The sequence below is a fragment of the Nycticebus coucang genome, chromosome 4 (assembly GCF_027406575.1).
Source record: "Nycticebus coucang isolate mNycCou1 chromosome 4, mNycCou1.pri, whole genome shotgun sequence".
NCBI lineage: Eukaryota > Metazoa > Chordata > Mammalia > Primates > Lorisidae > Nycticebus > Nycticebus coucang.
This window is the reverse complement of record NC_069783.1, coordinates 133372127-133388513: the sequence shown is the minus strand read 5'-3', so window position 1 is coordinate 133388513 and position 16387 is coordinate 133372127. Positions and strand designations below refer to the sequence as shown.

Sequence of the window (16387 nt, the reverse complement as noted above, 5' to 3'; positions counted from 1 at the left end):
GACACATTTTCATCACACTGGTTAACATAGCCTTCCTGGCATTTTCTTAGTTATTGTGTTAAGACATTTACATTCTACATTTACTAAGTTTCACATGTACCCTTGTAATATGCACCACAGGTGTAATCTCACCAATCACCCTCCCTCCGCCCACCTCCTGAGTTTGAGGTTTGAGCTCTGATGATGCCACGGCCCTCTACCCAGAGCAACAGAGTGAGAAGGGACTCTTATCTCCAAATAAAAACAAAAAAATTAAGAGTAAGCAGATCAAGTATGGACAGTAGGTCCAAAATGTTCTAAATTGAGAAACATTTCAAGGATCCCTATCCTGTTATGTAGAAAGCAGCACAGCACAGGTGCTGAGTTCAACCTAGGGTTCCGCCACTTAGAGCCCTTGTTTTGGACAAAGAATTTCTGTTTGATGATTTCCTAACTCAAAATAGGTACAAATTGTAGTTCCCACCTCATAGGGTAGTTAAGAGGGTTAAGCGACGACTGTATTAGTTATTAGCATTAGATTCATCAATATTATTAACATGCATAGAGCAGAGAAAAATCTAAGACAACAATGTACAAATAAACAAGCAAAAGACAAAGACACATAATTCGCTCATATTCTCTCTTAAGCAGAAAACACAATTCACAGGAAATACTGAGTTGAGGGAACTCAACTCCTAGGAGGAGCAGTTTGGGTGACAGCAATTGAGAATTTGGTTTGGGCTGTGTTAAATTTGAAAGACCTGTTAGGCATTAGAAACATCCCAAATGCCAACTGTTGACCAAAATGATTGAGTAAATTATGACATGTGGAATATTTTAAAGCTGCTATAAGTGATTTTTACGAAGTTTTGGTAGTATAGGAAAATACTAATAAATATTTGCTACGGAGAATGTAAAATGGCATTTGTTTGTACACAGTATGATTTCAACTATATAAAAGAAAACACATAGAAAAAAGTTCAATGAAATATGCCAGAAGATAAGCAGTGGTTAGTTACTACTGAGCGAAGGGGCTGGGAGACAGAGGGAACCAGGGGTGGAGGAAGGGTGTCACTCGACACCGGCCAAGAGGGCTGGGTTTGGTAGGTCAACTGTGCAACCTTCTCCGTTCCACCAGACAAGAATTACCACCCACTGGCTTAGGCCTGAAGAGTACTGTAAGAAGCTGGAGAACACACCTGTTCAGTGGGCAATCGAATAGGTTCCCTTGCATATAGAAAGAATAGACAAATTTAAAAAACTAGTACCATGTGATTTCACAGAAGTGGAAGGAGGCATTTTAAGAAAGTAGCCACATTCATGCACAATATGTCTATGCAGGAGAGAGGCCTAGCAAGATATAGATTGGAAAATGTAGGTTGGTTTTCCAGTTACGAGTTTGTTGGTCACCACACAAAAGTACTTGAAACAGTGAGTGGGAGGGAATATTTGAAATGGAGTAGGGACAGAAGTGATTGGCCCACATCAGCGGGGAGGGTTGGTTCGTCCAGACCAAAACTTGGGGAAGAATGAATAGAGAGAGGGTCTCATGTGCACCTGAGCACGAACACAGGCGAGCACACATTCACACCTGTGGGTATCCTCGCAGCGCTCCCCACCTCCATGCAGCACTCACGCAGGTGCTTTGGAAGGTTTATCAGCCTGCTCTCGGGGGTTGAACAGCATTTTTCCTGAGTAAATGAATGACAAAAACATTTATTAAAAGTAATAAGTGAGAAGTGATTCTTTAAACTCATCATGATTATTGTATCACATTTTACATTTAGGTTATTAAATGATCTTTACCATTCTACTCTTAGATCTTAAATAGTACATGCTAATTTGCAGATGGATAAGGTTTGTGTTGCTGCATTGCAAATAACCTGATAAAAAATGATCATTGTAGACTGGGCACAGTGGCTCACACCTATAATCCCAGCACTTTGGGAAGCCACAGCCAGAGGATTGCTTGAGCTCAGGAGTTTTTGACCAGCTAGGTAACATAGTGAGACCCTGTCTCTACAAAAAAAAAAACAGAAAAATTAGCCCAGGCATGGTGGCACACACTTGTCTCAGCTGCTTGAGAGGCTGAGACAGGATGTGTGGATGGCTGGAGCCCAGGAGTCTCAGGTTGCTGTGAGCTATGATGATGCCACTGCATCTCTACAGTGAGACCTGTCTCAAAAAAGAAAAAGGTGATCATAAGAGAAAAGGCCAGTGTTTTTGTTTTTGTGTCACTACATTCTCCAAAAATTTGTATTCTTTATTGATTGGCTAGTAGTTTTTTCACACTAGAAGTAGATTGTTAGACTTGTTCCTTGGAGCCTTGGATTTTTTAGGGGTGCCACAGGGTCTATGAGCTAGGGCCTAACAGAGAGGGAGGATAAGGTACCTCCTTTCTTACCTATTCCATATCTTGAGGCTTTCTTAAGATTTAATTTGAAGCTGGGCTCAGTTATCCCAGCACTCTGGGAGGTCGTGGAGGGTGGATTGCTTGAGCTCAGGAGTTCAGGACCAGCCTAAGAGCAAGGCCCTCTCTCTACTAAAAACAGAAAAACTAGCCGGGCGTTGTAGTGAGCATCTGTAGTCCCAGCTACTGGGAAACTGAGGCGAGAGGGTCGCTTGAGCCCAAGAATATGAAGTTGCTGTGAGATGTGATGACACCAGGGTACCCAGGGTACTCTACCCAGGGTGACAGACTGAGACTCTGTCTCTCAAAAAAAAAAAAAAGAGAGAGAGAGAATTTGATGAAAAGACCTGCTACTAGAATAGAAACCACTAGTCTGACCATCTGTAAATAAAAAGAGGTATAAAATATTTTTTAAAGCAGCCCCTTTTACTACCTCTTTAACCAGAAGAATAACGTATTCTCTAGCTTATGTTCTTTCTCGTTGACACCTGCTGCTGCCATTAAACACAGGAAGTATTTTCCATTTTGCTTAATAACTTCAGCCAGGCCCTTGGGCCATCCTCATGGCTTGGGATGGTGCCTGGGCCTTAGCCACAGAGGCTATAGGTCAGCTCTTCCTCACCCCTGACCTGCATTCTGTTGATCCCCACCTGGTCCTACTGCTGCACTCTGGACGTGAAAGAACCACTCAGCTGCTGACGACTGGCCAAGGCCAGAGAGCACTTCCACATTTGGCCCTTGCATGGAGACTCCAGGCTGCAGAGTAGGCTGGGTGGGCCGAGGTCACACATGACTCTCAGCCAGGACCTAGAAGGAGAAGACTTTTCCTACGACCTTAAAGGTCTTTTCTATACTTCGAGAGACAAATATATCATTACCTAATGACTTTGGAGTTGATCTGAGAGAAGTATGTGCATAAACCCATTGCTTTTAATACCTACAGAGCAGAGCAGTGATTTAGGAAGAATCCGAGTCTTACGGGCAGACCTGGGTCTGCATCCTGGTCTTCCAGTTTTTGCCTTTGGCTGATCAGGTGGTTGGTACCTGTGTTCACACAGCCTCAGGAGACCAGGTAGTATAGTAGGCACTCCAAGTGCTGGCTGCTCTCCCCTGGTGACGTTTAGCACAGTTGTTTTGCTGGTCAGTTTACTTACACAGGAAATGGGAAGTAATGTGGTGATTCCTTCTTCTGCTCTCACCACTGCAAAACCTTTCTCTTTGTAGCTCTGGACTTACTGGACAAAATGTTGACATTTAACCCTCACAAGAGGATTGAAGTAGAACAGGCTCTGGCCCACCCTTATCTGGAGCAGTATTACGATCCAAGTGATGAGGTAAGAGCCTGTGCTTCTTGCTGCTGCTTCAGGGATGTGGATCAGCCCATGTCAGCATCAGGCCCAGTCCTGCTTAGACTGTCCTAAGAGGTACATGGCACCATACTTGGTCTTCCCAACATTCACACCTCTTCTGCCATAAGGACAAGTGCTGTGAGACACAGCTTGAAACCCTGCCTCCCAAATCCCTTCGTTTTATCTCAGAAGACCTGCTCTGGGCCACCCAGCAGTTGAGGGCTAGTGAATGTGAGAAGCCATCCTAGACAGCTCCCACCATGGCCTGGCATGTGGGTGTGTCATGTCTGGCCCTGTTCTCTAGAGATGGGACTCGAGAGCCTGTTGTGGTGAGAAACTGTGAGCCTCGAGGTGTGTGTGCCTGCTTCTTGGAGCAACTGGGCATCTGAGTGAAGACGCCGTGTGTCATCTTCTGTCCAGGACAGGCCCGTTGCCTCAGTTCTCTAATTCCTCTGATGGTTCATTTTTTAATTTATTCTTTGAGGGATGATGGAAAAATGCAATATGAACCAAAAATTTGTGGTGTTCTAATTGAGGCTCTTATGCATAGAGAACATAGCCTTCACGTTCCTATTTTTAAAAGGGAGAGAAGTAGGGTGTGTTAAAATTAAGGGGGGAAAGGAAAAGAAAGACTAACTACCAAAGCTAGAAGCTGATGTAGAAAAAGTAGATAGAAGTCAAAAATGAGAAAGTGTTTTCATCGTCTTTCCATATCCACCCCCTTTCTCCCTAGAAAAAAGTGAGGCAACTTTCAGAGATCCCTGTAACCTCATCAGTAATACCAGACAGGGTGGAATACAGGTTTGGGGCTCTTTTTGGCTTGATGATCTGGAGATTTCCTAAGTCTCCATTTCCTTAGTTCTCTAAGCTGGGGTGGTGGGTGGCATGCATGGGATACTAGTGTTACTCCAAACGCGTAGGGGATTTGGGACAGGCTGCTCGCTCTCTTGTGGATATGGATCCCTTGTCCCCTCTTCAAGTGTCCACAGCTTGGTAGGGAGTTTGGCACCCATGCTTCCTCCCCTAGCGGCCTTGTGTAAGACCCTGTGCCTGAGATCTGGATACTTAGGCATCCACTGATTGACAGTTGGTATCAATTATTGGCTTAGTTCTATAACATTCTATTAGTTTGTGGACATTAAAAAACAAAACAGTACTAACTGATGTGTACGGGGGTTCTTTGACCCAAATAGACAGTTTATATTATACTTAAATAGCTTTCCGATTGTTCAGAGAGTATGGTAGAAAATAAAAATGAAAACGCAATGAAACATTATAATCCCATTCATGATGCTTACTATTATTAAAATTGTGGAGTATTTCCTTCCCAGCCTTACATTTGCCTCATTCTCTTTATTTAACAGAAACATGGGCATTTTCCCATGCTATTAATCTTCCTTGAAACTTTTTTTTTTTTTTTGAGACAGAGTCTCATTTTGTCACCCTCGGTAGAGTGCTGTGGCGTCACAGCTCACAGCAACCTCCAGCTCTTGGGCTTACGAGATTCTCTTGCCTCAGCCTCTCAAATAGCTGGGACTACAGGCGCCCGCCACAACGCCGGCTACTTTTTTGTTGCAGTTTGGCGGGGGCCGGGTTTGAACCCACCACCCTCAGTACATGGGGCCGGCGCCCTGCTTACTGAGCCACCCAAAGGCGCCACCCGAAGCTTCATTTTTAATAGTTCCATAATATTTCTTCATATAGATAACATAATTTAATCAAATGCATTTATTTTAGTGTCATGGGTTTTGATTATATAAACATAATCGTCACCCCTGCAATACCAAAGTGATGCTAGGATCTGTGATAAGTTCAGAAGAACACTTAAAACAAGATGGAGTTGCTCCCGGACATTTTATGTCTTATGACAAGGGCACTTTCACACGCAGCACGTGTGCATAGATGCTTATCAGACTCTCAGTTTCAAACTCCAACCCATGGTCATTTGATGAATCTATGAAATATTCCTTTAACCATAACAACTTTTGTTTACTAAATGTCTCTTGTTTTCTCTTAAAGCCGATCGCTGAAGCACCATTCAAGTTTGACATGGAATTGGATGACTTGCCTAAGGAAAAGCTCAAAGAGCTCATTTTTGAAGAGACCGCTAGATTCCAGCCAGGATACAGATCTTAAATTTGTCAGGTACCATTCACTTACCCTAGCAAGGGTGAGAGAATATGAATGAAATGTTATTTAAAAGGAAAAAAGATTCGTTGTCTTACTCTTTGGTTGAATGCAGTCATGCCTCAGTATCCATGGGGAATTGGTACCAGGACTCCCCGAAGATACTAAAATCCATGTAAAATAACATGCTGTTTGCATATATCCTGTGCACATCCTCCAGGGCACTTTACGTCCTCTCTAGGTGACTTATAATACCTGTACTACACATTATTTCATGCACGTGGATTCAGTGCATTACTCTGCACACAGTAATACAGGTTTTGGTTTTTGGAACTTTGTAGAATTTTTTTTTTCCTAAATATTTTTGATCCATGGTTTGTTGAATTCACAAATAGGAGCCCACACATTTGGAGGGCTAACTATATCATTTTTACACTAATTGCTTCATGACTTAAACCTGGAAATTAGTCTTTCACCATGGCTAAAAAAATACCCTTGGAGTTCTTTAATTTCTGGCAATTTACAAAGACATGAAGTTGATGTGAATTTAAAGGGGTGGTTTTTAGAATAATGGCTGTAGTGAAACTGGAAAGAGCAAGCATGAGAGGAGTGTCACAGAAGACTACGCAGAGGGAAAGAAGGGGAGAAGGGCAGCCACAGGAGGAGGGAGGTCCCAGGCAGGGTGACTTGACTTGACTTGAGTTTCTGGGAGAATCCATAGTCCTGGGATGTGTGAAGAGGGTGTTTCACCCTTGTGCTTGTGAGGAAATGTAGGTGTCCCAGCTCACTGCTCTTCCTGCTCCGAGGCGGCAGATTCCTTTAGGAATTTCCTCCTTTATTAGAAACTAGTTGAGTAAAGAAACCCTCCTTTCTTTACTCAAGGGCAGTGAATGTGGTTACTTGGAGCTGCTTGTTTATATTCTACGTTGTTCAGCTTTTGGTCTTATTCTTTCCCTGCTGCCTGTCCTGGGCAGTTTCTCAGTATATGAGCATCTCTCCAGAAAGGGTTCCCTTCAGGACTTCCTTCCTTCCATGGAAAGCAAAGCTCCCAGTTAAATAAATCCAGTTTTAGAATCCTCAAGCCAACCAACTCAGAAGCTCCTTGGCAGGCCCTGGTTCTGTAATTGATGTTGCTCACCAGGAGCTCAAACCCTGCTGGGCTCAGAGCAGGAGTGTGGGCAGCTGAGGCTGGTACAGCACCACCAAGCAGGTGTAGGCCGGACTGGCCCACCCGGGCCTGACACGGGCCTTCCATGAGCGCAAGTCACAAGGGGTGGTGGCCTATGTGGGAAAATTGGTAGATTAAAAAAAAAAAAAAGGAAGGAAGCACAAATCTTGATTTCGGAGCATGTATGGCAAGAGGAGAGAGAATAGGTCTTGGGTTAGAACTGTGGAAATGAGCAATGAGCAAAGAATTGTGAGCCTGAGCAGAAGCAGTTGCTGGGGAAAGGCTTCAGACAGAACCATGTTGCAGCCTCCAGGCTTCCAGCCCCCATCACTAAGAACAAAGAACCAGGGAACGGGAGACAGAAGCTGGGAACAGGCGTGGTCAGCACAGCCTCTGAGAGCTCCCCCTCCACCACCACCCCCAAGCCAGGGGGCACAAGAAGCAGTGAGGGTACCTTGAGAGTTGAGAGTCTGGGTGGTAGAAAATGTTTCAGAAGAAATCTGGCATCAAGTCTGGAGCGATTGGAATGACGGGAGGCTGGGGAGGAAATCGGCTGTGATCTTCCATACGGGGAGGGGCTGTAGCCTTGGACTAGGGCTGGGGTGGTAAGAAGCAGTGAATTCAAGAGGACAGAGGAAAGACAAAGTTGGACAGACTACAGATTTCTAAACCTAGCAACTGGAGTGAGGTGGCTGCCCCGCTTGGCCTGCTGTTGACCCGGACACATGTGCAAGCCCAGTGCAGAGCAGAGGGAGTGTCTGGGAGGCAAATGCTCGTGGGGCTTGAGGCTGCCCCAGGCCCTGCGGGCGCTCCTTGAGGAAGATACCCAGTGTCAGCAGGGAACTGAGCACACGGAGCTGGGTTCCTCTTGTGTCACATACACGCACAAGGCTTTACGTACAGTGATGTGCACCCTTGTGTGCTGACAGAAAACAAGCCCCAGCACCCAGTCATTTCACACCTCGAGCCCCCCCACACACTTCCTTCGTGAGGCTCCTGGGCACACTCTCCAGGGTCAGGTTGACTAGACCCTGGCAGCCCCATGCCATTTTGTGAATAAAGTTGCACATAGCTGTGCATGTGCTCCTGGGCTCTCCACGAGCAGGGTGGGCCTGTCCACACAGACACAGATGGCCCTTCACGGAGCAAGTTTGCTGACTACAGACCTAGAAGATGGAGCTGAGCAACCTCTGTTGCTTTTCTTGCTTTACAGTTGTTTTCACGGGTCATTTTCCTTAAGCCACTCAGTGGCCTACAATAGTTTCCCCATATCCTGTCTGTGTCAGTTCAGGCACTCTGCACACGGCCCACGCTAGGTGCTGAGCTAGACCCTGGGGAGAGCAGAACAAGCAAGACCTAAACGTGGCTTGCAGGGAGCCCAGGTACAAAAATGGACCAGTTGTGTCCATTTTTAGTATAAAAGAGATCTGGGGTTGACATAACAATCAGTGTTTCATCATTTATTTAATCAGCATCTGTGTCCTGAGGAAGGACATAATGAATGAGACCCAGGCCCTGCTTTCCAGCAGGTGAGCAGCGGGGACATGGGTTGTAGGGTGGATGCCGTGCCAGGCGGTGGTGGGGGGTGGGGGCGGGCACAGCACAGCTGGCCCCAAAGATTAAGAGACAGTGTCAGCATTGCAGGTTACGGGAATGCTTTGGAGGCAGCCTGGCTCCAGCTGACTCCTGACAGCCAGGGGCTCCTGCTGGTGGGGGAGGGAACAGCCACTGGAACCAAGAAAGCAGATAGGAGGAGGCCCTCGAAAAAGAGAGGAGGAGGCAGCCAGGGATGTAACCCTGGCTGTACTAAGGAGCCTGACGCTCCCTCACGGATGCTGTTCCTGAAGCATCAGCTTAGGTGACCCTGGGGCAGTAAGGACATAGGAGGACCTTGGAGATCAGGATCTATGGGATGACCAGCCAGGCCACTGAACAGAAAGCTGGTGCTCCTGTGGCCACAGGGTGTGGTCGCTGCTGAATGTCCCTGCAGCCACGTTACAGACGGAGCTGGAGTCCTTGTCCGGGTCCACCCAGCTCTGAGAGTCCATGCTTGGCAAGGACAGCCCCTCTTCTGCTTGTTCTTTACTCCAGGCACACAGATGTATGTGCATGTATTATGATTTTTCCCCAACATTCTTTCAGTCATTCTAAAAAGTTAAAATATTTTAAAGTAGATATGTATATTCCTACCACCTAGATGCCATGGTTAATGTTTACAGTTTTTTCTCAGATCTGTCCATCTCTTCTTCCATCTACCCATCATCAATCCATCTTATTTTTTTCCTGCATTGCAAAGGAATTTGCCAGCCTGTAGACTGACTTACAGTTTAGTCATCTAGAATATACCAAATGAATCTAGGTGGGGCCGGGAGTGTTGATCAAACAATGGGCCAGGTTCTGTTACAAACATTTCCTTTGGATGATAACAACAGCATTCTCTGAAGTCAGCACACATCCCCTGTGTCTGACCAAGGAGACTGAAGACTGGAGTCTGGAAGCACTCTGCTCATTTGTATGCATCAGGGCAAAGCTAGGCAGAGACTCCAGACGCCTTAGACCCAGGATGCCACTGTCCTAAATCTCTGACTGGCCTTGTTCCCTGGGAAGGGTCTTGGGACTCCTTCACAATACTTAGGAACATTGCTCCTGGGTACCCAGCCTATACACCAGGGAGAAGGAGCTACAAATTGGAAAGCTGGGTGCGGTGGAGGGCAAAGGTGCTGTAAGACACAGGGACATTAGGGAAGCTGGAAAACACACTGAGGACCACAGAGCACAGCAGTGGGCCTCTTTGGTCAAGGAGGCCCTCCAGTGACCCCTGCTTGCTGGGCCCCAGTGACGTCTATAGTGGTGGCCCTGAGAAGGCTTAAAGGGTCAGAATGTGTTCATGTAATTTGCTTAATGGGGTCAGTCTTGGAAATGTTTCCGTTGACAAATTACAGAAGTACCCAGGGTAGCAGTGTGATGGGCCTCACCCTGACTGGAGTATCTCCTCAGGCCCCACCCCTGTGGGGCTGGCACAGCTGGAACCAGTGTTTTTTTTTTTTGAGACAGAGACAGAGTCTCACTATATCACCCTGGGTAGAGTGCTGCACGCTGTCACAGCTCACAGCAACCTCCAGCTCTTGGGCTTAAGCGATTCTCTTGCCTCAGCCTCCCAAGTAGCTGGGACTACAGGCACCGACCACAACACCCAGATATTTTTTTGTTGTAGTTGTCATTGTTGTTTGGCAGGCCTGGGCCGGATTCAAACCTGCCAGCCTTGGTGTATGTAGTTGGTGTGCTGAGCTATGGGCGCTGAGCCTGGGAGCCTATTCTTGACTTTTAATTTTCCTCTGGTTAAGAATTTTCTTGGTTTGGCTTTATGCCCATAGCTCAGTGCTTATGGAGCCAGCCACATACATGGGGACTGGCGGATTTGAGCCTGGCCCAGGCCTGCCAAACAACGATGACACCTACAATTAAAAAACATATGTATGAGGACAATTAATGACCTAGTACACGGTGGGGGGTGGGGGAAGGGGAGAGCAGAGAGAGGAAGAGGGAGGGGGGTGGGGGGGAAGGAAGAGCAGAGAGAGGGAAGGGGGTTCTCTGTGTGTGAAATACCTCTTGGGGGCAAGACACAGTTGTAAGAGGAACTTTACCTAACAAATGCAATCAGTGTAAACTGTTTTCTTGTACCCTCAATGAATCCCCAACAATAAAAAAAACAAAAATAGCCAGGCATTGTGCTGGGCACCTATAGTCCTAGCTACTTGGGAGGCTGAGGCAAGAGAATCACTTAAGCCCAAGAGTTGTAGGTTGCTGTGACCTGTGACGCCACGGCACTCTACCAAGGGTGACAAAGTGAGACTGTGTCTCAAAAAAAAAAAAAAAAAGAATTTTCTTGGTTGGATTAAATCACTAGTGGCATTAACCTCATTCCCCTTTGGTTTCTTAAAGATAAAAGCATTTCAGGGCAGCTTTACCTTCCTATCAGCTGATAGGCTTGACTGCAGTTCACCTCTAGGTGACAGAAGCCACCACCCCCTCTCAGCCATCTCCGTGTCCATAGTTGGGCTGTTAGTGCGTCCTTCCCACCCTGACTGGTGCTGCCTTTCAGGGGATTATCTTGGGGCCACGTGGGGAAGGTAGCTGTGAGATCTCCTCTGACCTGGGTGGACAGCACCACCCCTGCCGGTGGAAGCCAGAATCCCAGCCCAGTACCCTCACACTTCCAATCAGAACTTTGTTTTGCTCTCAGCGAAAACTTGAGCATTATTAACAGCATAGCATCCACTGGCTTCTCCGTGGACTTTGTCATGCAGAGAGAGATTTGCTAAGAATAACAGAGGCAAGAGACCTTTGCATAGAGATGTAGTATTTTACAAAGTCCCTTAAACTCTAGTTTTGCCCTTTGGAGTGGTGGAGTTCATGTGGTTAATAAAGGAATCTTGAGAACACTGCAGTCAGCACATGTGCATCAGAACTGTGTTAAAAGTCCCCAGGAGCGAGGGCAAAGCCAGGCCCCTGCGGAGGGCTCTGTGGTGCTCCAGCCTCACCCTGTGTAGCTGAGTGAAATGGCCTTTTTTAAGAGGTTTTTTCCCTCTCTGCTTTTTCACTTTTCCTGTTTTCATAATGTTGCTAATGATGATGGTGTTTTAATGTGCTTCATTCTTGTCACTTTTCCATTTTGTCATGCGACTGATGTTGTTTTCACATGGTTCGTTCTTAATTCACAAATCTGTCTGTTTTGTTTTAATAGGACAAGGGCTCAGAGGACTGGACGTGCTCAGATGTCGGTGTTCTTCTCCCCAGTTCTTGACCCCCGTTCTGTCTCCAGCCCATCTCGGCTTATCCACTTTGACTCCTTTGAGCCGTTCAGAGGGGCGGTTTCTGGTAGTTGTGGCTTTTATGCTTTCAAAGAATTCCTTCAGGCCAGAGAGTCCCTCCTGGCAGCCCTGTGTGTGTCACCGTGGGTGACCTGCGACAGTCGGTACCTTCGGTGCACCTGTTGCTACCGTTGCTTTAGTCGCTAATCACTTTCTGATTTGAAAGATGCAGTGGTTCCTCCCTCTCCTGAATCCTCTCCTACACCACACCCCGCTGACCTGTGCGGCATACCAGAGAGGGATTCTTCCCAGATTGGCTCGAGTCACTGGCATCTCACTTTATGATAGGGAAGGCTTCTACTAGGGCACTTTACGTCAGTGACAGCCCCTTATTTGCACTTCACCTTTGACCACAACTGTTTCCCCAGAGCAGGAGCTTGTGGAAGTACCTTGGAGGATGCTGCAGCCCACAGCAAGTGCTACTTCCATCTTGGGATCCCTTTGGGGGCACTTGCCAGTGGGGGCATTTGACTTTCCTTGTAACATGTCATTACTAACATAGTAAGGTCTGTGCTGTTCGCCTCGCTTTTAGAAACTCAGTCATTTTTCTAAACAAAAGGGAAGTACTGCACTCAGTGATGTCATTCTGTAGATCCGCTGTGTTACAGCAGTGAGACACTTGGCACAGGGTGTGACGCACAGTGCTTGGTGTCCATGAGAGAAACACAGATATTTAAAGTGGCAGCTCTGCTCCATTTGGCGAAAGATATATGGAGGTCACGGCTCCCACCTGTGGGAAGTTTCTGGGAATGTCCCAGAGTAGAGCTCCACATCCCCGGTGCGTATACCCACCCCAAGACACTTCACATGTGTGCGTTTCAGTAACCACATCCGATGCCTGAGGATTTAGCAGAGAGGAACACTGCGTCTTTAAATGAGAAAGTGTAGAATTCTTCTTCCTTCTATAGCATGTCAGCACCTCAAGTTCATTTTTCAACCTATGATATAACAGTTTGTGATAAAGTCTTCACAAGCTCACAACACGAAGCACTACCCTATCCAGTACTCGCAAGTGTTTCTGGTGCTGCTGATCAGACCATCAGGACCAGTGAGCACTCAGCCGTGTTGGAGCTCTGTCCGTATTTTCTGATCTCTTTAAGTACCTGTTCTGCCACTGTGTGCTGTGGAGTTGACTCGGTGTTCTGTCCCAGTGCGGTGGCTCCTCCTGACTCCCCCACTGATCTCTGTGGTGAGAAGTTTGCCTTGTTCAATAACTACTGTACCCTCGCATGACTGTTACAGCTTCCTGTGCAGAGATGACTGTCCAAGTGCCACATGCCTATGATTGAAATGAAAAATCTATTGTTACCTCTGAGTTGTATTCCACGGAAATGCTATCCAGCAGATAATTTAGGAAAAGTTCTATTTTTAGCTTTTCATTTCTCAGCTGTCCTTTTTTTCTTGTATGATTTTTGACAGCAATGGAGAATGGGGTATATATAAAGACTGCCTGCTAATATGAACAGAAATGCATTTGTAACTCATGAAAATAAATGTACATCTTCTATCTTCACTTTCATGTTAAGATTTCAGTGTTGATTTCCTCTGGATCAGCATGTCTGAATGGACAGTCAAGTTCAGTTTGTGCTTATCACAGAAACGCTCGTGGGCCTCATTTCGCTGCCCTGCACACTGCCCCTGCACTTTGGTTTACATAAGATGATTTACATAAAACGTGTTTCTGTAGGGTCCTTTTTTTCTGCATAGCAGAGAATCAATTCTATCCTGTTCCTTTATTGAAATCATGGGTCTTCACTATTCTGTCAGACTGCAATAGAGGAGTCCAAACATCCCAGGCCTGATTTTCTAGTTTCTTCTGGGTATTTCTGTATGCCGCACAGCTGCTCCTGGGCAGGGTCACCCTCCCCAGCACTGAGGATTACACCACATGGGGCTAAAGAAGGATGGCTGACTCATCCTAGAAATCAAAACCACATCTCACATCTCAGTTCTGCTCTGAAATACATCTTTTCTCTTCCATGCTCAAAGAGCTACTGTGTAAAGGTCCACACAGCATTGACAGGAGACAGAGAATTTGATCTGATAACGTTGATAAGTCAGTTTCCTTTTTCTTTTCTTTTTTTTTTTTTGAGACAGAGTCTCACTTTGTCACCCTCAGTAGAGTGCCATGGTGTCACAGCTTACAGCAACCTCCAGCTCTTGGGCTTAAGTGATTCTCTTGCCTCAGCCTCCTGAGTAGCTGGGACTACAGGTGCCCGCCACAGCGCCCGGCTTTTTGTTGTTGTTGTAGTTGTCATTGCTGTTTTAGCTGGCTGGGGCTGTGTTCAAACCCACCACCCTCAGTATATGGGGCCAGTGCCCTACCCACTGAGCCACAGGCGCTGCCCCAGTTTTCATTTTTAAAAGAGCATTGACAGTTTTATTACTTTTGTTTCTTTATACTTTTTAAATGGAATGTTAGTATTATTAAGAGACTAATTTGCAGTCTTCTAATTAGAAAACCACAGCTTTGGCTGCTAATACGTGGGGGCTGCAAGCTCTTTTCCATCCCCCTTGCTGGTATTGTGGAGTCAGCTTGGCATGAAACCACTAACTGCATTCTAGAATCACTGTAGCCAGGAGTTGTGTGCTTTTTATTAATCATGCCAAACATATTTTAATGGGTCAGCGAATTGTCATAATTGAGAAACCTATGAAAAGCACTGGCTGTTAATGTTTGATAGACTCATCTTGGCTCTTCTACATTTGTAAAAATGTACAGGTCATCTAAATTCATATCGGTGATGCCTCCAATATCAGTATGCTGAAAGAAGCTTTCAGACTAATGGCATTTTTGGTTTCTTAAAAATGTAAGCAAAAAATTCCTGTTGAAACATTCCAGTCCTTTCAGTTAGTATGAAACAAATACCTAACAAGCCAGTCGGGTGGACTGGGGAGGACTCTGCATGAGCACTCTGTTCTGACACAGTCTTCAGAGCTGGCAGAGATATGCAGACCACAGTGGCGTCTGGGTGGGAGAACATCACTGTGTTCTGTGTGTGGTGCATGGCACGCGGTGTGTTCACACTCACTGCACACTCCTTCTGCATCCGGGCACAGGCCGTGGGTGTGAAGGTCACCAGTAGCTTTGAAAAGCTACTCAGGGTTGTTTCTGAGGAATCATGAGGGTATGCTGCCCACACTTCATGCCACATAATATTCAGACCATTCAGAAAGACTGTTTTATCTTTATTTGCTTATGTGTTAATATGGTTTTTAAATCGATAACTTTTATATAGTATGGTAACAGTACGTTAACACACACATGCATATGCACACATGCTTTGGGTCCCTCCATAATACTTTTATATTTGTAAATCGATGTTTTGGAGTAATCCCAACTTTAAGGGAAATATTTTTGTAAATGTAGTGGTTTTGAAAATCTGAGCAATCCTTTTGCTTATACATTTTTAAAGCATTTGTGCTTTAAAGCTGTCATGCCGGTGTTGGAAACACGATGCCCTGCAGTGCCAGCAGGAAGCTGTAACAGTGAGTCTGACCAAGCTTTCTTATACTGGCACCACCTTGACCGGGTGGGTCGGGAGCTAGTGGGAATCCAGAGCGAACCTACGAGGGTTGCACCAGGTTTTCCTGAAGCTTGTTGCCTTTTTTTGCGCTGTTTATCTGTGTAGAGCACTCAAGAAAGTTCTGAAACTGCTTTGTATGGTTGGTGCCTTCTTGGTATTGTACCCCAAAATTCTGCATAGATTATTTAGTATAATGGTAAGTTAAAAAAATGTTAAAGGAAGATTTTATTAAGAATCTGAATGTTTATTCATTATATTGTTACAATTTAACATTTATTTGTGGTATTTGTGATTTGGTTTAATCTGTATAAAAATTGTAAGTAGAAAGGTTTATATTTCATCTTAATTCTTTTGATGTTGTAAACGTACTTTTTAAAAGATGGATTATTTGAATGTTTATGGCACCTGACTTGTAAAAACAAAAACTACAAAAAAAAAACCCTTAGAATCATTAAATTGTGTCCCTGTATTACCAAAATAACATAGTACTGTACATGTGTAGTTCAATTGTAATTTCATATGTGAAAGTATGAAATCACTTAGTCATTTATTACAGTGTTTTCTTTCTTTTTTTTTTTTTTTTTGATGCAGAGTCTCACTTTGTCACCCTTGGTAGAGTGCTGTTGCGTTACAGCTCACAGCAACCGCCAACTCTTAGGCTTAAGTGATTCTCTTGCCTCAGCCTCCCAAGTAGCTGGGACTACAGGCGCCTGCCACAACACCCAGCTTTTTTGTTGCAGTTGTCACTGCTGTTTTAGCTGGCCAGGGCTGGGTTCGATCCCACCACCCTCGGTATATGGGGCTAGCGCCTACCCACAGGCACTGCCCTACAGTGCTTTCTAAATAAGTACGTATGTCTTCCTAATTTGGCTTTGCTTATGATGATTCGTGAGGGATCACAGGCTGTTCCTTCAGAGTTAAGGGGGGGATTTTAGTGCTTCATCAGGCTACCAGGT

General features: G+C 45.5%; 1 protein-coding gene across 1 annotated transcript in view; it reads left to right on the top strand.

Moving 5' to 3' along the window:
• Positions 1–15912, top strand: part of MAPK1 (mitogen-activated protein kinase 1) — a 99536-nt gene extending 83624 nt beyond the window's left edge. The window contains exons 7-9 of the mRNA XM_053590101.1: positions 3614–3723; positions 5758–5883; positions 11778–15912. Coding sequence (XP_053446076.1) covers positions 3614–3723; positions 5758–5874 — 227 coding nt within the window. The 3' untranslated portion in view covers positions 5875–5883; positions 11778–15912. The remainder of the gene's footprint in view (positions 1–3613; positions 3724–5757; positions 5884–11777) is intronic.
• The last annotated feature ends 475 nt before the right edge of the window (positions 15913–16387 follow it).